The 20,584-nt window shown below is 37.8% G+C and overlaps 1 protein-coding gene across 3 annotated transcripts in view; it reads left to right on the top strand.

The window, feature by feature from the left end:
* KMT2E (lysine methyltransferase 2E (inactive)) overlaps positions 1–20,584 on the top strand; it is a 65,205-nt gene that overhangs the window by 9,057 nt on the left and 35,564 nt on the right. For all 3 annotated transcript variants that reach the window (XM_084297674.1, XM_084297675.1, XM_084297673.1), the window contains 5 exons: positions 9,166–9,350; positions 17,077–17,188; positions 17,549–17,778; positions 19,425–19,505; positions 20,287–20,345. In XM_084297674.1, the coding sequence (XP_084153800.1) occupies positions 9,280–9,350; positions 17,077–17,188; positions 17,549–17,778; positions 19,425–19,505; positions 20,287–20,345 (553 nt within the window). In that variant the 5' untranslated portion in view covers positions 9,166–9,279. The remainder of the gene's footprint in view (positions 1–9,165; positions 9,351–17,076; positions 17,189–17,548; positions 17,779–19,424; positions 19,506–20,286; positions 20,346–20,584) is intronic.

The raw sequence follows: 20,584 nt of genomic DNA, 5'->3' as shown, positions 1-20,584 counted from the left end.
GAGGATGTTTGGACACAAACTACAAATGCATAGGGAATCAGATTGCTTTCAGAACAAGGTGTTTCTTCTGTGTGGTGTACAGGAGCTGGTCATTAATGGATCCTACAGTGTATATGGTATCTGAGTATGCCTATCATCTTTTTTTTTTTTTTTTTTAACCTTCTTACTTAATTGTCTTTTTGTCTCAGCCCAGATTTGAAATAGACTGCTGACTTCTCTGTTAGGTTACCATAGAGAGCAGCAAACAGTCAGCAAAGGTCTGAGTTTGGAGTCATAGTTGTTTCTGTGAAGCTGTAGCATGCAGGCTGTGATGTATCGCTTGGGAGCTGGATATCCCTCCTAATCTCTTAGTAAAATCTATACTATGGGGAAGTGTGTTGGGGGAAACAGAAGGAACTTCCTTGTGGGCAAGATTAGTCATTTATTCATGTATTCTGCTTCTAGGTCTGATTAAAGATGTGTTATCTCCTTAGAAACAGCCAGCAATAAATAAATATTCAGATTACTTTGCATAGCGTAAATACATATATCATACGTATGCTAGGTGTATTTGTTCCAGATTATGTTGCGTGTGTAGACACATTCATCAATCTGTATACACAGAGCATTTAACCATTTGAATCCTATCTGGCATATTCCATTAAAATGTTAGGTTGCTATCACTAGTTTTCCAGATAACATTATTATTGTATAGGGAAGGCTTCAGTGCTCAGAGCAGTGGTAGAAAGTAGAAATTTAGTCAAACACAGAACTTCCTTAGTTAAATTTTCTTACTGTTTTTCTCTCTTCTCCATGTAACCTTCCCCCCTTCCCCTCCAATCAACAAATAAAATGTTTAATTATTTTTTTAAATAGCTTGCAGGTAGGGAAGCAGAGTAGGGAAGCTCTTTTTGTTGGCTCTGACAGTTCAGGACAGAAGTCTTCACTTTGCATTGGTGGACTGTGACACGCTGAAATGATAAGTGCATTGTTACTTTGCAATTTCTCCTGTATAGGTTGTGCTAAAGCATGGGTATATCGACTTTTAGATTCATTCTTGTGCGTTTTCTTTGTGGGAAGGGTGGTTCCCATGATTGCAGGTTCAAATTGTTGGTCTGTAAATCTGAAGGCAGGCATGACAAGAATTGCTTTTGTTAATGATTGCAAAACATGTATATACATATGATGTAATTGAGGAGAGGGGGAAGGAAAACGTTTGCATTGCATACTCAATAAAAGGCAAGTTACATGTAGAAGATTATTTTTAAATGCTGTCCTCAATTCTGTTTATTTCCCTTTTTGCAGTACTTGTAATAGTATCAATTTTAAGATAACCGAGTTCCTGTGTGTTATATTGAGTACCAGCACTTCAAAAATGTTTTTAACCGCTTCCCCTTAGAGCATTTTAAGGGGAAAGAAGGCACCAGTGTATCATATAGATGAGCTTTCCTGGCATGGTAAGAGAATCAAACACCAATATTTGTTGGTATCTCTCTCTGATGCATGAGATGACTTCTGTAAAGAGAAGTCAGGCGAGGTCTGACAGCAGTACTGTCTGGCAGCTCTTTGTCTTGCTCCCAAGACCTTGTTGATGCGGAAACCTGGAGTTAGTTTCAGAGCACTTCTCTGCCGCTGTGTGGAGCCAAGTTGAGCTGGTGGTATGATGAGTTTTCTCCTGGGAGCAGAAGCTGGAATTTTGGTTGGAGCTTAGTGCCGGATGAGTACAGTTAGCTTTTTACATTCAGATGGACTTGAAGTTGTAACCAGATTAGCGTTGTGTGCTGGTTGAGCTGAAAGGTCTTGCTTGACTCAAGAAAGTCATACAACTAGCTTGTGTATTTTGTGTTTGGTTTTATCTGTAAATCTGATAATTCTTCTCCACCCTTACTCTTCTTCCTTGGTCCATAGAAGGGTACCAAATCAGCTGTGCAGATAAATAACTTTGTCTCAGCAATTTCATTTGTTTGCTCCAGTGAGCTTCAGTTTAATTCCCTCAGATCTGTACACACCCCTGGAAGAATCTTAATACGTGTGCTGTGTATTCTGATACCTTAATGCTGCTCCAGGAAACTGTTCTGAATGTTTTGCTTATAGTTAAAGGGTGAGAGGCAAGGTGTTTACCTGGACTTCTAGTTCAGCAAATTAGACCCTCTTCTATAGTTCTTCTCAGAGGTGCTGCTAAAACATGGGGTGAACTAACGCAGACTACAACTTTTCAGATATTCGGGAATGACAATTCTCAGATCTTTATTTTATTAAGCAGAGGTAAATTATGACTTCTTTCATATTTTATATGTACTTAAAGTTGTATCGCTTCTAAGGAAAGACAGTTGGTATATGTACATAGGTTAGAAGGTTTTGATTAATTTTCTCCCCTCCCCAGTTATGTATATTTTGTATATGACCTTGTGAAGATGCGGAGCATACACAGTGTAGAGGTGGTAATTAGGTTAGCATATTAATCTTTGCAGTGACGTTAGGTCAGGATTTTGGGGTAAAGTTGCATGCATCAGTGTTAAATCTAAATTATCTTAATCCAGTGCTTTTTCCTCTCTTGAAATAGCCAAAATTATGATTTGATTTTTTCATCTTTAAACTTCTGCTCAGCATGTGCGGAGGCCCTGGTAATTGTCTCCTGCAGAGGCATTGTGTGAAATCCCCAAGTCTTGAAACACCTAAAATGTGTAACTGCTTTATTTTTTTTTTCCATCTTGTAATTATCTGTTGATAGATGCTGACTGATAGAAGCAGTTGGTAGAAAAACGTATTGAAGAACTTCGAGTGCATAAAGAAGTCGTACAAACAGCCCAATGAAAACATGGAAGAAAAATAAAAATAAAAAAGACTTGACATGCTTATAGTGCTAACTGATGGGAGAAACTTGAATTGTTTTAGCAATCAGTTTATTGAGATTGATGCAGTTGTCTTGTGTATGTTGAAAATTCTTCAATCTTGAGCTAAAAAATAATTGCTTGCTTAATTTATAATTTCACTGATGCCCCTTTATAAATTGGAAAATAAATGTTGTATTGCACCTCTTTGAATTCTATTCAAGTTTATAATGTGTTTTTTCTGAACTTAATGTTTGTCCTTGTTATTTATCACATGATAACAGGATATGGAAACTGATTTATGGGGAAGGAAACACAAGAAACAATGACATTGTGTCTAATAAAAAAAAAAAAAAAAAAAAAAAAAAAAAACAACCCACAACTGAAATACACTAAGTAGAATGGTAAAAGCAGGTTTTTCTCCAGCCCTTCATTTGGTTATTGCAGTGTTAGGACTGACTGTGGATTTAAAAAAACAACTTGTAATAAGTATATGAGATTGTCTTGATATTCTGGTGCTGCCACCAACTCTTACCTTTAACTTTTTGCATAAGCGTTTTGCATCTGTGCACCCAAATAAGAGCTGGAGCATGCTTGTACACACAGCTTAGGTTCTAGCAGGCTTTTTAGCGCTACTGTTTCCTCTTCCTTCTGAAAAAAAGGTGAAATGTGCAGAGGTAGGCTACTAAAGTTAGCAGATACCAATGTGAGCTGTGCCTTTCTCAGTATAGCAAGTACTGTATGGTTTCCTCTGACTTGAAACATGCTGTGTTATTAATAAAAAAAAAAAATAATATATATATATGTAAGCCAGAGCTTTCTTAGATTTATATTGTTGCTTTCTTGTGGAATGTAAGTACTGGGAATTCAGCTTCTGAACCTATGAAAGTAAACGCAAGTAAAAGTGGGTAAAAATGAACAAACATGATTTCCTACTCCTCCCCCCGCACTCTCCTCTCCAAAAAAACAAACCAAAACAAAAAACTTTACATGGAAAATGTCGTGGAAGAAATTGTCTGGAGTCCTGACACTTAAAGGATGATTGATAGCTGGGATTATGAAACCTTGTTGGAGTCATCTGGGCAGTTTGGCTAGGTTTCAGGTTCTTATTTTTCAAGTGTGCTTTCTGTCTAGGTGATCAGTCATCTGCTTGTTGCCTGAAGCCATCCTCTGGAGCTTTTGATGGTCCCCAAGAAACAAGTGTGGGGGGAGGCTGACAAAGTCGACCTGCGGTTGGTCTGCAGCCAACATCTGATCAGAACTGGATCTTGTAGAGTTCGGTCCAAAAATACTGATGCAATTTAGGAGATTACCCATTTAACTTCTGATCCAAGAGTTAGGCCCTCTATACTTCTGTTAGTTTTTTCCTCTTCTCCTCCATATACCAGCAAAAAAGTTACGTTTTTTCATCTGCTGTCACTTAATTGATCTTAGAAGGACAAGGCAGAAAGGAAACATGTGGTCTTTGTTAAACCACAGAATAATGTTGTGTAAGTGGAATACCTCAGGGATAATATGTAACTTATTTTCTGTTGTTAAGTGCATAAATGATGTTCTTTGTACAAAGCCACACAGATGAAATAATTTGGCCTGTATTGTGCTCTTACACTTCTGCTAGTAGAGGACAGGTCATTTAAAAAGACCGGTTCTGGGACCATAAGCAAAGTAAATCACGAGAAGTAGTGATGAAGCTTCAAAGATTTTATACTCGATAAGGCAGTTAAGGCAACAGGGTGATGAGTGCTCTGTAGAGAGAGAAAGAACTGCCAGAGGAGATGTAAACCAGTGCAATAAAGAGTGAAGGGTGCTAAGTTTCTTGCAGGCCATTGGTCTTACACAAGTTACATTTTAACCAGATCAAACAAATCTTTATAAAGATGAAAATCATATTACTAGGACAAGATAGGCTTATTAGCTGCAATTAAGAGCAAGATTTCCTCAAATAGGGAAAGTGTTTTCATGTAATAAAGTTGTGCTATTAAGGCAGCAATGAAAGAAATGACAAATATCAGAAGTTAACATTCTTTCAGTGGTTACGGAGTAATATCACTGGAAGAGTAAAGAGGGCCCCAACAAAATTGGAAATAGTCTGCCATTGAGTTTAATGAGTAGATGAACTACTTCACCCGGTGAAGAGCTAATAAATGAAGCATTTGTATAATGCCTTTTTAAATATCTGGACCTGAAATTAACTTGACAGACCAATTCGGTCTTTCAAACTTCCAAGTTCATGTGCTACTTGAAGAAAGACTTCATTAAGCAGCAAGTTCGTGTATATTCTGTTTGGGTTGTAGGAAGTCGTCTTCTCTAACACCCTTCTTTCCACTCTCCCCTGCCAATTTTTTTAATGAAATGCACCTATGAAAACAGTGTTTCGGTTGGGTTTTGAAGGCCCCAGGTAACAGATTCTAAGAGTTCTGGAAGAGTGACCTCATGGAATCACAGAACGGCTTGGGATAGAAGGGACCTTTAAGGCCATGCAGTGCCACCCCCTGCCATGGGCAGGGACTCCTCCCACCAGCCCAGGTTGCCCAAAGCCCCATCCAGCCTGGCCTTGAACACCTCCAGGGATGGGGCATCCACAGCTTCTCTGGGCAGCCTGTGCCAGGGCCTCACCACCCTCACAGTGAAGAATTTCTTCCTAATGTCTCATCTAAATCTCCCCTCCTTTAGTTTAAAGCCATTCCCCCTTGTCCTATCCCCACACCCCTGACGCAGATTCCCTCCCCAGCTTTCCTGCAGGCCCCCTTAAGGCACTGGAAGGCTGCTCTAAGGTCTGCCCAGAGCCTTCTCTTTTCCAGGCTGAATGCCCCTAAGTCCCTCAGTCTGTCTTCATGAGAGAGGGGTCCAGCCCTCTCATCATCCTCATGGCCTCCTCTGGACTCGTTCCAGTCTGTCCGTGTCCATCTTTTGGTGGGAGCCCTAGAGCTGAACACAGTGGGTAGATTTAAAATAGATGCTGATTGGAAAGTACTGCATTATGATACCAGTTGGTATTTTATTATTTAAAATACCAAGCTTCAAAGGATAAACAATCACTTTTAGGATGAATAGGGAAGGTTCCCCAATGATTAATTTATGTTCTGAACTGTCCAAATAATCTCTAGTAAAAACACTGGGAATATTTTAGTGTCGTGACAATATGATCTGAGATGACAGAAAATAATTCTTTTCCTTCATCTGAAATCTGGTATCAGTGTTGTTCCTCATTTGATAGTCACATTAGTAGATGTAACAGTTTATCCTGTTGCTTTTTTTTTTTTTTTTTTTTTTTTGCTCTTATGGGAATTTGTTGAGGATGAGCTATGTTTGTTTGAATTACCTTGGCTGTGTAGGTATCATGAGCTGGTGACTTTAATTCTTCTGGCCTTAGCTAGAGGCAGAAGAAAAGCTTTGGAGGGCTCTGTGCATGTGTGTGGTGAAGATCTGAAATGTTAAGGTAGTGAAAAATCATGAGGTAGCCTCCCAGTCTTGTTCCATTTCCTCTTAAATGAAACAACCTGTGTTATAATGCTGTTGGGCAGAACGAATCTGAGCTGATCAGGTATTTAATTTCATTTGGTGTCAATTAGTGCCTTAGGATTTTTGGGTGAATTCTGACTAAGGCTTAAGAATGTCAAGAGCTTGCAACAGATGTATCTCAAATCTCTCAGCTCTGCTTCCACCCTTTCCCCACCCCCTTTTTTTTTTCCTCCTTACAAGAGCGATGTTGTAGTTGGTCAGAGATCAAAACATTAATCGTGAATGGACCACATGTTAGCAGTGAGGTTTTTTTATCTGTACATAGCTTTAAAATCTGCTCTTTTTTTCTGTTACTTCTTTTAAAAATTCATTTTAATCTCACGTTTGGTAATCGCATCTCTTCATGTTGTTGACATGAAGGTAGTTTGAATATGTGATGATGATGATTGGGTAACCTTGGTTTTATGCAAGTTTGTAGATGTCATAGCACACAAGGCAGCTGGTTTAGGTTGGTTCATCACTTCCATCGGTATCCCAGGCGTTTTTGGCTCTATTAATTTCCAGTTGTTATTCTACCTGGTCAGAAATGTTTAAAGAAAATCCAGATTTAAAAAAAAAAAAAAATCATCACCAAAAGCTGTTTTGATTATGAGAAACCTCAGGGTAAATGAGGATCTCGATCCCAGGCTCTGGTGTCCAGCATGTCTTTTAGACCTACTTTATGACACAGTAAAAATATTTTATGGAATGTCCTAATGACAGGCCTAAAACAAAAAGCCCTATTATGGTAAGGATTTGTTAGCATGGGCGAAGCTGCAGATGACGGGGCATCGACCCTGTTGTCTTAACATGTGCTTTACATGGATTAAACAAGTTCATAGCTTCGTTTCAGCTCACAAATAGGAATTAATGTAATTTTTTTTCCTTTTTCAGAAGGGTGCTAAATGGAAAATGAATTTTGTTTTAAGTTGTTCATAAGGCTTTAAGGCTTCAGTTTAAGGTTCCTACCCTATGAGTAAACCATGTGGCAACACGATGAGCGTTCACTTACATGGTGAGAGGGATTTGGAGTTTTTTATATGCCTGCTATCACTCCATATCTGCTTTTGGTTTAGCAGGTTTTTCTCGTTGCTTCTTCTTGAAAACAGCATGTTTTAGTCTTCAATTTTAGGCATAACCTAGTGATATGGTTTGATATTTGTGATACTTGGTAAGGAGATGCTCGTTGGTAACTTGAGGAAAGCAAGATAACCCAATGGCTAGTTGGCCCAAGTGCTTTCTAGTTCATTTGGTGACTCATTTAATGGGACCAAAACACAACTGCTGCTGTCATGAGGAATAATGAACTGTAGGTTTAAACACTGAGCATGCCAGGGTGTTTGATACGAACTGCCAGACTTAGTAATGAGATAAATTTTTAATTTTGATAAAGGCTTGATGGCAGTTCATCCTGTAGAGATGTTTGTTGTCCATCCCTTGGGGATGGTTAACATTGTAGATGGAGATACTGACTTGAGCGGCAAAAGGAGCAAATTCAGGTTTCAAAGTCTGCAGCTCTTTTCTGAAGAATCCTTGTTAGAAGCACACCAGTTTCCAGTTGAGGCCGGTTAGCTTTTTCTTGGCGATGTAGTGCGTTTGGCAAGGAGGAGTGTTAAAATATGTTGATCTCAAAACTGTCGGGCTTTCATGGACTTGAGCTGGGATGGAACGCTTTGTCAGATGGAAGAAGTGTATTTATTAAATCATTGTATGCTTATTGCTGGGTGGTCTCTGTTCTGGCAATTCTGGACATACGGGAAGGACTTGGCAATACTTCGTTATGCAGGTAGTGAAGGTGGGGGCATTTTGCTTCAATTACCTGGCTACGTGTGGAAAACCTCGTCTGTCTTAGGATATCACAAATACATCAGTTCTCTAATCTCTGAATGGGGACAGATGAGGTGCTATGGCTGTTTGTACCTCATCTGTGCTGTCTGCCGTTCTGCCCTGCCCAACAAGAGGAGTGGGAGACTGGCAGTAACTGCCACATAGGTGGGATTGTTTTATTTACTTGCCTGAGTCAAAGCAGATTGCATTATTGCTCTAAAAACTACTGCTGATTCTTTTTTGTTTGTTACTTTGGCCCCCGATGTGTACAGTATCTTTTGCTGGTGATCCATTAAAATGAGATTGAAACTGTCACTTCATATCGTTATGTGTGAATCACTAGAATTATTTTGGTTTAAAAAGATGCTGAATGGAAGTTCTGGGAGAGTTTCTTATGTAACGTTTAGGTTGTGTTGTGAACATTGGAAGTTTTTGTATGTTTTATATGTGCAAAACAAGTCAAGAATGCTCTCTGAGAAATACCTGAAAAATTCTTTGACCAGATTTCTGTTGAAAGTTAACAGCAGCTGGGCTCTGATGAAATAGAGCAGTAAACAAGTGTACCTGATGTTTATCGCAGAATCATAGAATGCTTTGGGTTGGAAGGGACCTTAAAGATCACCCAGTTCCAAGCCCTTGCCAAGGGCAGGGATGCCACCCACCGGATCCAGGTTGCCCAGGGCCTCATCCAGCCTGGTCTTGAACACCTGGTCTGAACATGTTTGGTATGCTACCTATAAAGCGAGTCTTTGTCACTTCACTGAATGTAATGAATGCATTTTAGTGATCACCAATCTGAACAATAGCATTTTAATTAGTTTGTAATACTTTAATAAGCTTTGAGATCATCACAAAGTGTATTTGATATTAACGACTTTTAAAGAAAATAGAACACTTTATCTTCCTTTTGCTTCTATAAAATAAAGCTATTGAAATGACTGTTACTAATGGTAATTTTACGTATGTGATGTAAATTGCCTGTTTTAAGATGATCCAACTCAGTCCTCTTATTTTATTTTTTTAACAGGGTTTGTGGATGCACTTAGATGTTTGCAATGAGCACTGTGGCTGGCATGCCCCAGTGTTTTGGATACCAATGCATAGGACTCTGTAGTAATCGAATTTATCAGAAACGAACGTCATGAGCATAGTGATCCCATTGGGGGTTGACACAGCAGATACTTCTTATTTGGAAATGGCTGCAGGCTCAGAGTAAGTATATTAACATAAAGAGTAAGTTTTCTGTTTTTAACTACCTATTTTCTCATACTGAGGCTTTTTAATACAGTTGGAGAAGACTTACCAGTCTCTAGTTATACTGGATTTGTAATAACTTCTAAGTCAATTTCTTTCTCTTTAAGGAGAGTAAAGGAGAGAAGGTAAACTCGTCTACAGATGCATGTTTTTCTTCCTTATCAGACTGAGAAATGCAGATACTGCCTGATTCACCTTTCACGTTTAAAATATTTCAGTTTTCTTAACCTGTGTTTGAAAAATAAAAAAAAACTTCCCATGTTGGGGTGGGGAAATCTTCTGGCAGGGTAAATTGCAAAAAAGCAGTAATAATTATAAAGGTGCCTTTTATTTTTGAAAGTTAAAGGCCTGTCTTAATTGTCTAACGCTATGTTTTCACAAAGGTATTTTATATGGAAAAATCAGTAGAAAATAATTTGGCAATTACTCTTCCAGTTAGAAAAATTGGATAGCCATTTATAAAAGGTTGCAAAAAATCCTTAATTCAAGAAGCTTTGCGTGAAATAAGCAGAGTGGTTTTTAAATTTTGTTTTTACTGCTGGCGCCTGAGTCTACAGAGTATAGATGAATTAGGGTTTAGGTGTTGTTGGGCTGTGAGTGGAGATCTTTCCTTTTGGGTAAACACATTTTCATGTGTGTAGCATCCACCTGGCTCTTGAATGTTACGAGAGAAGAAATAATATTTTGATCAACTTGTGAAGTAAAAGACCAAGACGTTATTATTTCTACCTGTTTATATAGGACATCATCCCATTTAGCTCTGTGTACTTCAGAGCAGTATCTGGATTTTTTTTCCTGTTTCCTCTGTGGCTTTTGTGTTAGTAAAACGTGACAGATGAGTTGTGAAAAAGTGGGTGTCAAGACAGTAAAAGTGATGTTAAAGATCAAGAGAGTTTGTGTAAGCCACACTAAGGTTTGTACACTTCCTTGTGTAAATAGAGAGGGGAAAAAAAACAGTTCATTTCTTAGAGCAAAAGCTGTTAAATGCGTCATTTATATTAACTGTTTGAGATGCTGTTACTCCTTGCTTTCCTCTGAGTACAGACAGCCTTTAGTAATATTTAAGCCACTTACTTTTTCTGGTTAACACACAAACGTCTGTTTGCTTTAGATATTGAAGCAATGGATTAGACTTTTTTAAAATGCTTTCTTAAAATCTCTCCATAAAGCAAATAAACTTCACAAAGTGGTCCTTCATTTAACAGGTGCATTGAGTAACCGCTATCAATAAAAGTAGCATGCACAAAATCTTAGCGTGCTAACCTAGTAACATTATTCAATGTAAGATGTCTTTTCTTCCAAATACTGAAGGAAATTTGTCACGCACTTAAGATCTCAAACAGCTTTTTAAAAGGATGTTTCTTTCCTGTGTTTTCAGTTGTATATGAGGTTATTTCAATACTCTATGTGACTAGAACTCCTTATCTAAAGAAAACTAAAAAATATTTCTTTGAAACTTTGTTGCATTAAAGTCTTTAAACTTGCTTTGTTGATCTCTTTCATAATCATGAACACTGGTTTCCGTGGTGCAGAAAATGATTTTAACTCCATGTTAAATAATTCAGTGTGAATCATTCACAGCTCTTTTCATTATCTTTTCCTGTGGATTTTCATGTTTCGAGGAGGTCACAGTTCCCGAGGTTACTAACACTACTTGCAGACTCAGCAAGCCATGCTGAAATTAGGATAAATAAATACAGTTGTCAGTATAAACAAAATAGTTCACTGTGTTATTTGCTTGATACTGTGGCATGGAGACCCAGTTAGGTGCTGCTTCTCCTCAGATGTTGGGTGACTGTTAGCAGTTACTTTCATCAATATAATCTCTGAGAATATCATTGCTGAAAAGTAGCTAGCTGCATGATTAATTCATGCTGATCTAAAAGCCATGTCCGTGTCTAAAGAAGTGTGACACAAAACTGTGTACCTAACAACTGCGTAAGCAATTCAGGTAACCTTTTTTATCACTGTTTATCTGCTTTAAGTGTACTTTTTATGTCTTCTTCCAAGGATATATTGGGCATAGATAGTATTGATAGTGATCACTGATAGACCTTTGAGCAGGTTCTGGGGTTTTCCCAGGTGGGAGGAGTTGGACTTTCTTCACGGTGACTGACAGGTCTGATGTTGCTTCATCAGTCACTGAAGCGTGAGCAAACACAAGAGAGAGGGGGAATGACAAACCTAATTATGTAGGAGAAGGAGCCCTGAAGGATAAAACATGCTTTAAACTAAGGGATTAGTGTGGTGGTTTTTTAATGGTGGGTAGTTTATCTGTTACATACACCTTCACTTACATACTGTTAATAAGGAGGCCGGTAACTATTGGAGGGCCCCAGGGGTCAATACTGGGACCAGTCCTGTTTAAAATCTTCATTGATGACCTGTACACTGGGGTACAGAGAGCTGGCAGATAACACAACTGTGGGGAGGGGCTCGTTCACCAGAGGGCTGTGCTGCCATCCAGAGGGACGTGGGGAGGAAGCACTTCTGTGCTGTGCGGGTGACCAAGCACTGGCACAGGCTGCCCAGTGGGGCTGTGCATCTCCCTTCTTGGAGACCTTCAGAAAGCACCTGCATGTGGTGCAGGGCAAGTGGCTCTGGGCGGCCCAGCTTGGGCAGGGGTTGGAGCAGCTGGCCTCCAGAGGGCCCTGCCATCTACAGTTGTGCTGTGATTCTGTCAGATAGGTAGGTGGAGGAAAAATAACTCCTCCTTGAAGGTGTGAGTGTCTTCTAAATGGGGTGCAATAGCTCCTCTTCTGTTACTTGAACCTGAATTCTCCAGGGGTAGATCGATCTTCATTATGTCACCACAGTCACAGTCCTTTTTTTTTGTTGTATGTGCATTTCAGTGAAAACTTTACATGTAATAGTATGCAGCCTGCGTACTGTTGCAGCCCAACAAAGCATTATGATCTCTCTCACACCTATACCCCCCACATCTGTACATTTTGCCTTTATTTTTGCTTCATTTGTAAAAGGCTTTCTGAAGATGAGTACCAGTGACTTCTTAAGAGAATCCCTCTTTTATCATTAAAGACTTTGTAGTAATATACAGAGCCAGCCGTTTTGTGAAGTTCAGTATGTGCTTCCTGATTGAAGAGATTGTTAGTGTAGCTCAGTGTATAAGATACACCATCAATAGCACTATTCTTCTCTTAATATCTGTATATACTTTTTGGAGAAGGCCCTTATAATGTATGAATGTACTTTGAGCCAAAAACCCACAGTGTATCAATCATTTTATTGAGCTCAGTATCCAGGAGAAAAGGTTATGAATGTTTCAGTATTAAATAAAAATCAGGAAAAACTTAACCCGTTAGCTGGTGTTGAAACAGGGATTATTTTTTTCTAAAGTGTCATAGGAGAATGGAGAGGTTGCTGGTAAATGGTGTCAGGCCAGCATTACCTGTAGGGCCTGGTATGGGATGTTTAGGTAGCAGTTGGTGGTAGAGAATTAGCGCTCAGTTGTCTTTTCTCTAGGTAGCTAAGGCCATCTGATGTGTTTGGCTAGGTGAAGTGTGTTGAAATAGAAAATGTTATCTGCTTTTCATACAAAATAAATGATATTCCTTTATCTGAGTTGACCTTCGGCCAGATAATGCTCAGGTGTGCTGGTACAAAGGAAAAGCAAACCCAGACTCCCTGATTAGACTGAGCAAACCTGGTGCATGGCAGGCTGCTGTTGCTGAAGCATACTTGGAAACAAAAAGTTTGATTTGGCATTTTAAAGGTGTTTTGGGAAGTACTGTTAGCTAACTTTCCTAAGGGAAGCTTTACAGGATGACAGTTTTAGTATTAATGAGATTGTTTTTCATTTGAATACCAAGAGTTTTACAGAAGGGGTTGAGGGGCCCAGATTCCAACGACTAATTTAATTTTGGTAGTCAGAAACTACCACCTTTTCTTCTGGAATTATTGCTCAGGCAGAAACAAAATGGCATTTGAGAGCAATGGCGTTGGGGGCAGGGGAACTTTTATAAAGACAAATTTACAATTGCTTAGAATGATTTGTAGTTTATTCCCTTAATATAGGGGAGATATAAGCTTACAGGAACCGATTTTTTGTGTGTGAACTGATTTCCTGTGTAGCCCATTTAATTTTTCACTAATGCCATCTGCTGGCAATGTGCAGAATATTTTTCGGTTTGCACTGTAGTGTTAAATAGAACCACTAGGAAGTAACCCAGACCCTGAGAGTTTTCAACTGCAGAGTTGAAATTTGAGTGGTTCTTAAAAGAAAACATAGTATCTTTGATTTTTTCACTTGTTTTCAAGTTACAGGAATGTTTCAAGTCATTGCAAACTGGGAACATAGGAGTATCTTTGCTTTTTTTTAAGGGTCCTTTCTGTTGTGCTACTTCTAAATATTTAGTGTGGTTCTGAATTGCTAACCAAAACACCTAACAAACAGCACTTCAGCAAAATGTCATGGTCAGTGTATCACAGTAATAGTTGTTTGTTTCAGAGCATGTTATTAGGATTTGGGTATAATTCCAAATATACCATATTCTAAGATGGTTTTGATGAAAACTGAAAATACTGCACCATCTCCCCATAGTTAGGGTATAGCTGTTTGAGGTAAGGCTGAAAAATGTGGCATGCTCAGAAGAGTGCCAAGCTTGATATTTCAGTTTGGTACAGAACTGGTTTAAGGTCAAAGAAAAGAACAAGGAAGACATCAATGTTCTTTCAGATCTGAATGCTTCCTCTTTCTTCTTGAAAACTTGTTTTTTTGGGATGCCAGTAATAATGCCAGTGGAAAGATTGGGAGCAGTGGGTGTTTTCTGAAAGGAATGCAAGCATTTGTTTAGGGTATGACTGGAACTGAACTATCCAGGATGTATACTGGCAATTTTTAGCTTTGTATCCTAGTTTTTTTCCCTTCATCTCCTTTCCCTGCGTTGTCCTCTCCTTCATTTTTAATAGTCAGCATACATAATAGTTTTGTCTACAACCAAGCATGGTTGCAGTCTTAGATGCTAGCTCCAAAGTCATGTTCTAGGTGTTAGAAATGGTTCAGGCATGTAAGGCATACAAAGATTGAGTCCTGAAGACTAGATTTTTGGGATAAAGAACATCAGTTTAAAAAAATAATAATTGAAAGTGGTATCTAATGCTTTGAGTGTACAATTAAGGATTTTAGTAAGCGGTGTGCCCACAGGTGTTTGGGTGGGGAAAAAAGCTTTCCTGAAAGCTAATTCTGCTTAAATACTGCTTGTTAAACTTTTTTTTTTTTCTTTCTTTTTAAATATGAAGACTTAGTTGTCTTTGCTTCTCAACCGGTTTTCTCCCAACCCATTTTTGTTTTTTCTTGCTCAAATGAATGTTGTGCCTTTTTGGTTTTAATCCTCCACTGGTTCTACTAGTATTAAAATAATTAGGGTTAATGGATTGTATTTATTTCTGCATTTCCTTTTTAGAAGCTTAATGCTTTTGCTTCCCACAAAAGTTATGCCTCTAAATTTCTAAATTTTAAAGTGCTTCTCTTAAGTGGTTTCTAAATGGCTAGGGTAGGTAGAAATATATTTAAGGAGTAGGGTCTTTTGTCTTGCTTCGTATTTTGCAAGAGTGCCTTTTAATTTTGTAGTCAGTTGATGAAATATGTATGGCCTCCCTTTTTAGGATGTATGCTTCCTTTCTTGTATCTTTCACTGAATGTTCACCTAGTGAAGTATTGAGGGTATTGAGGGCATGTTAAGATTGATTGATGTGTTTGTTGGATGGATAGTTGGCTCTTGATTAATTGGCGTTTGGCAAGATCCTAGAAGTATTAACTAGGCAACATTAATAGTGTTGATTACTGCCCAAATACATTGTACGCTAGTGCAGGTGTGGTCAGTATATAAAGGCAAATCTGTGGGAAAGACAAAGTTTTTTTCCAACTGGTGTCCTTTTGATTTTTTTTTTTTTTTTTTTGGGGGGCTTGATGAACCTGGCTGCTTCTGGGATATAATTCCAACAAACTCTGATAAAAACTACTTTCCAGCTGAGAAGTGGTGTAAAAAAAAGAAATGAGGATTTTTCTGGGTTTGAGATAAGTAAGGGCAAGTGACTTCAGAGTTGTTGGTTTTCCCCTCATGTTACTGTAGTTACAAGCTCTGTTTCTTATCTGCTAGTACTTTGTGTGATCCATACATTCCCTTACCTGGCATGGTGACTGTTAGAAATGTCAGTATTTTTTAAAAGACTTTTTTCCCCTCTGAACTTTTGTGACTAATGTCTTCACCTGATGATAGCATTTTTAACTAGCAATTCTTTCTACACAGTAAGATCACAAAGGGAAAAGCTAATGAGAAGAAACAGGCTGCTAAAGATGTTAGTGGGACACTTCCAGTTCTGTATGTTCTTCCCAGGAAGAAAAATTATGTTCTTACAGACATGTTAGCAGAAAGCTTGAGTTGCTGGTGTCTTCTTAAATCAAACTAGTTTCACTTCATGGCATAATTAAAAAGCTTGCATTTATATCAATGCAAGAAAAGCATAAAGAATGAGAAAAACATGAATTTCTGCTTTAACTTAGGATTTAGAATGACCAATTTTAAAACATCAGCTCAAGGAATTACTGAATCTTTGTGGGGAAAAAGATTTGATGCACAGTAAAACTAAAATTAGAAAAGTACCCACTTGGGCTCAACTTGTGATGCTAGTCAAAAGCTATTTCAGTTTAAAAGATGCTGGTATTTCGCCCTGCCTCAGTGTTTAAAAAAAGCCAGAAAATGTAATTCTTAATGCAGCTAGGTGACTGCATTAATTTGAAGTTTGTACTGGTGTGATTGGATTGCATGGTGCAGTGCAAAACCAATAGGTTAGTGACACGTGAACTGAGAAAAGGTGCAATTTCTTGGATTCAAAAAGATACTCCTGTTTTAATATTCCTTTACCCTTCTCAACTTTTGCGTTGTGGTTTAGTATGTATGAACCATAGTTCCTCTATCAGAGGTGACACTGCCTTTCTCTACCAAGCTTCATCTAGAAAACGGTTCGCTTTTTCTTTCAAGGTAAAAAATAAATCGATGAGTGCCTTTTTTAGATTTGTCCTACTTAAGGTTTGTTTGCAGAAACAGTTCTCTGCTGCTGTGGGTGCTGGTTCATGAAGATGTTGAGAGTCATGTGCTGATGCTACCACTAGATGTCTCTGCAGAATTTCATAGTGTCTGTGCTATGTGGGGCTGTGTCCTCAACGGACTGCAGTTGTGTGTATTGTTGCTTCTGTCTTTTGTCTTAATTAAGCTGAAGTCCTTTCTTTAGCTTTTATTGCAACTCGATAGACCTGTGCATACTGATTACTGATTGATGAGTTCCTGACAAAGTGTGTAACCTGTATTTCTGCCTAGATTTGCATGTTCTGTGAAATTATTTAGCATGTACTCCTTTTTTTAAAAAGTTTTGTAGCTACAGAGGTGTAAGTTCTCTGCCACTCTGGAAGCTTCCTTATAGATGAAAGAAAAGTGCTGGGTTTTTTTCTTTTTCTAATTGGGTAGCTGGGGGGGCAAAAGTGGTTTTGGTGGTGGTGATTGTTGTATTCCTGAACCTGTTTGTATACTCCTTTTTAACAGGAACAGCCCGTAATTACTTAGCAGTTGTGAAACAATCATCATAACAAGTATATTGACATAACATTAATAAATTACTTGTATTTATTAGTACAACTATTTATTATTCTTCTGTTTTTGTTTTGCAGACCAGAATCTGTAGAAGCTAGCCCTGTGGTAGTTGAAAAATCGAACAGTTATCCGCACCAGTTGTATACCAGCAGCTCGCATTCACACAGTTACATTGGTTTGCCCTATGCAGTAAGTTTCGTGCTAAATATGGTAAAATCTGATGTTCTTAAATAGGAAAAACTCCTGATTCATGCTTATAGTTTTGTATTTTATTGGGAGCTGGGTAAAATGCCTAAAAATAGTTGATTACAACTGAATAGCTGAATACAAAACATGGTGAATTTTATGTAAAACATAGTTGAGAAGGTTAAAAAAAAAAAACACCACACACCAAGAATGAGCAATGACAGAAATAAGTTTAAACCTAATTTTAAAAAATGCACAGAACTTCAGAGACTTCTTATAAAGTTAATCTTATACTTTGGCTTAAATAACCATCAGAATGTCTGACACTTAAGAGCTGTAACTTACCTTTCAAAAAAAATCTAGGACCATAACTATGGTGCTCGGCCTCCTCCAACGCCTCCAGCTTCTCCTCCTCCATCAGTACTTATAAACAAGAATGAAGTAGGCATATTTACCACTCCCAACTTTGATGAAACCTCCAGTGCTACCACCATCAGTACGTCAGAGGATGGAAGCTATGGAACTGATATTACCAGATGCATTTGTGGCTTTACACATGATGATGGATATATGATCTGTTGTGACAAATGCAGGTAATGAATATTAAATGTATTGAAAAGGTAAAATGACTTTAAAGCTGCATTGACAAATTGAGTGCAATTAAATGGTGTTTTAACAGTCTTGATTCATAAGACAGAGGAAACTTCCTTAATCAAAACAATGTTTGAAGGTTTAAGGTTTTTTAATAGGCAGAGTAGTTGATTAAAAGTAACGAGTATTTCATACTTTATCCCAGTCTCTCTTAACTTTTCATGTCAATTTGTTCATACCTTCACTTATGTATTGTTGCTCTAGTAAGGATGTCTTTGCCTTTTCGTTCTAAAAAGGGTATTTATTTTCTCCAAGCTATTTGTCAATATGGTGAAATAAAAAGGTACCAAGTAATAAAGTGTTTTGGGAAGGTATGTGCGTTTAAACCAAGTAACTTGCAGGAAGCAAAGCAATATGACATAAGCCTCTCAAATAACAGGCTTCTTTGTGTGTGTGATCTTTCTGATAGGAACTCTTCATCTTCAAAAGACGTGGTCTTTCAATAGTTACTGAAATTCTTAAAGCTAACAGATTCTTATTTGGGAACCCAGAGTTAAAATACTTAAACTTGTGTTCATGTTTTAGTATGATCAAGTAGCTACTTACATAAGCAGATGCTATTGAACAACTGCATTTTGGAAAATGGAGGTTTGAAATTTTTAGAGTTGGGACACGTAGCAGGAGAAGACAAATCTTGTATTTCTGGAATTACTCATTGTTAGTCTGTATATTCTCATTCAATACTTATAATGAGCTAATTGTTGTTGCTGAATTTACTAAGTTGTATTTCTAAAATGATTGCTACAGTTAATTAAAACAATAGTTCATATTTTATTCCTCTGTCATAACAAGCTTGTTCATTTTTAATGGTCCTTGATTCTGGTAACCTTTTCTCTTAGTTTAAAATAGAGATCTCTCTTAGAAAAAATAGACGTCTTTCTTAGTTTAGAGATCTCTCTTAGTTTAAAATAGAGATGTTCCTTCAGCAGGGGAATTGTAGATTGTCACCAGTAGTCTGCTAGTTTTGAAGAAGAGATATTCTGTAAGGTGCTGGGAGAACTGTGAGAAATTCTCCAGTGATTTTTGTGTCCCAGTTACTTCTAGCCTTCAGTCTAGTAAGCAGCCTTTCTTCCTTGACTGTGGGAAGCAGTTAAATCTCTTCCTGTGTTGTACAACAGTCCTGCCAGTCCTGTGACTTCTGCTCCTACAGAGGACTTTGCAGTCAAGCAAAGGAATCTGTGGTGTGGGTGTCATGTTGGCATGCTATAAAGAAAATGAATTCCCTTTTTATATTGAGAAAAAAATCCAACCAAAAAAAAAAAAAAAGACTAAGGAAGCAGAAGCATTGGGAGGCAGCCCCAAGATTGGAATTGCAGTGATCGGCAGAATAGAAAGTCAGCAGAGAATATTAGAGAGGAAATATGAGATATTTAGATAGGAATAGATAGAATATTAGATAGGAAATAGAAAGGCTAGCAGAGGGCTGATGAAGACAGTAATTCAGTAAGTAGTTTTTAGGTAGTGTTTAATCTGAGTCAAGATCATGACAGGAGGGGAAAAAATCATATATATAAAGTGTGTGTGTATTTACACACACAGAGTCTGTAAAGTTGTACTTAAAATAACCAAAAGGTCTTTTTTTTTGTAGTGTCTGGCAGCACATTGACTGCATGGGAATTGACCGGCAGCATATTCCTGACATATATCTGTGTGAACGTTGTCAACCAAGGTGAGTAGTTCAGATCAGCTAGAATGAGTAGAGAAATATTTAAGAACAAAACAGAAACACAAAACAAAAGTCCTGGAACAACCAACAGTTAAAAATGCAGACCATGTGGCATAATCTTGAGAATTCTAGATGAAGGAGCTATGTTTCTGATGCAGCTGACCTTACCAGTCTGCATTCTCTTGTTCAGTTGTCATTGTTTCTCCTCACTAGATGACAGGGTTAAACCATTGAAACACTTACTGACATAGCAATGAGTCGTGGATCCAAGGATTTCTTGCTCTGGAATGAGTATTTTTATGCTCCTTCTCAAACCTGAAGTCCTATAACATGACCAGGAGGGCATTTAGTTCTCTGTGGTAGGTAGATTATACCTGCCTTTAATAATAGCTGTTCTGGGATATAGAGCATAAAATGCTACCTGTTAGTTACATTGCACTTTGTCATTTAAACAGTGAATAAAAGAAGTGTGTTCAGAAAACATTTAATTACAAATAATTTTTTTTTCCTGGGAAATTGCTTGAACCATACTGTCTTAGGATCTTTGTTATTATATTGTGATGATTTAAGGAATCTGCAAAAGAACGGTTTAATTCCTGTTTAGTTGTAATCCATGGGACAACTGTCAGTCTTTCTTCTGAGCTACCTATATTTTCATTATGTTTTGAAGTGATTTGAATGCCCACATGTGGCTTGTATTACAGTGAAGTTCTGCTTAAATACTTGAATATATTGATGCATGAGTGTAAGGCATGGAGTGAAACTTTTTTTTTTTTAATTTCAGGAATTTGGATAAAGAAAGGGCAGTGCTGTTACAGCAAAGGAAAAGGGAAAATATGTCAGGTGGGTAAAGCTTTTAAAAGATTTTTCTTCAGTAAAGATTATAAAATAAATATCCACTGCATAGATGTAAGAACATATACGCAGTTCTTTGTAATTTTGATATCCTTCAGTATATAAGGTTCAGTAAATCAATACCTGCTACATGACTATTGTTAATAAGAGCTTTATATCAGAATAGTTGAAGTTCCAAGTGTTTTCTTAAAAGATATCACCACCAATTTGTTGTGGAATAATTCATT

This window comes from Netta rufina, assembly GCF_964035555.1.
Source record: "Netta rufina genome assembly, chromosome: 1".
Classification (NCBI taxonomy): Eukaryota; Metazoa; Chordata; class Aves; order Anseriformes; family Anatidae; genus Netta; species Netta rufina.
Note: the sequence above shows the minus strand (reverse complement) of the source record. Positions and strands in the feature narration are given on the sequence as shown.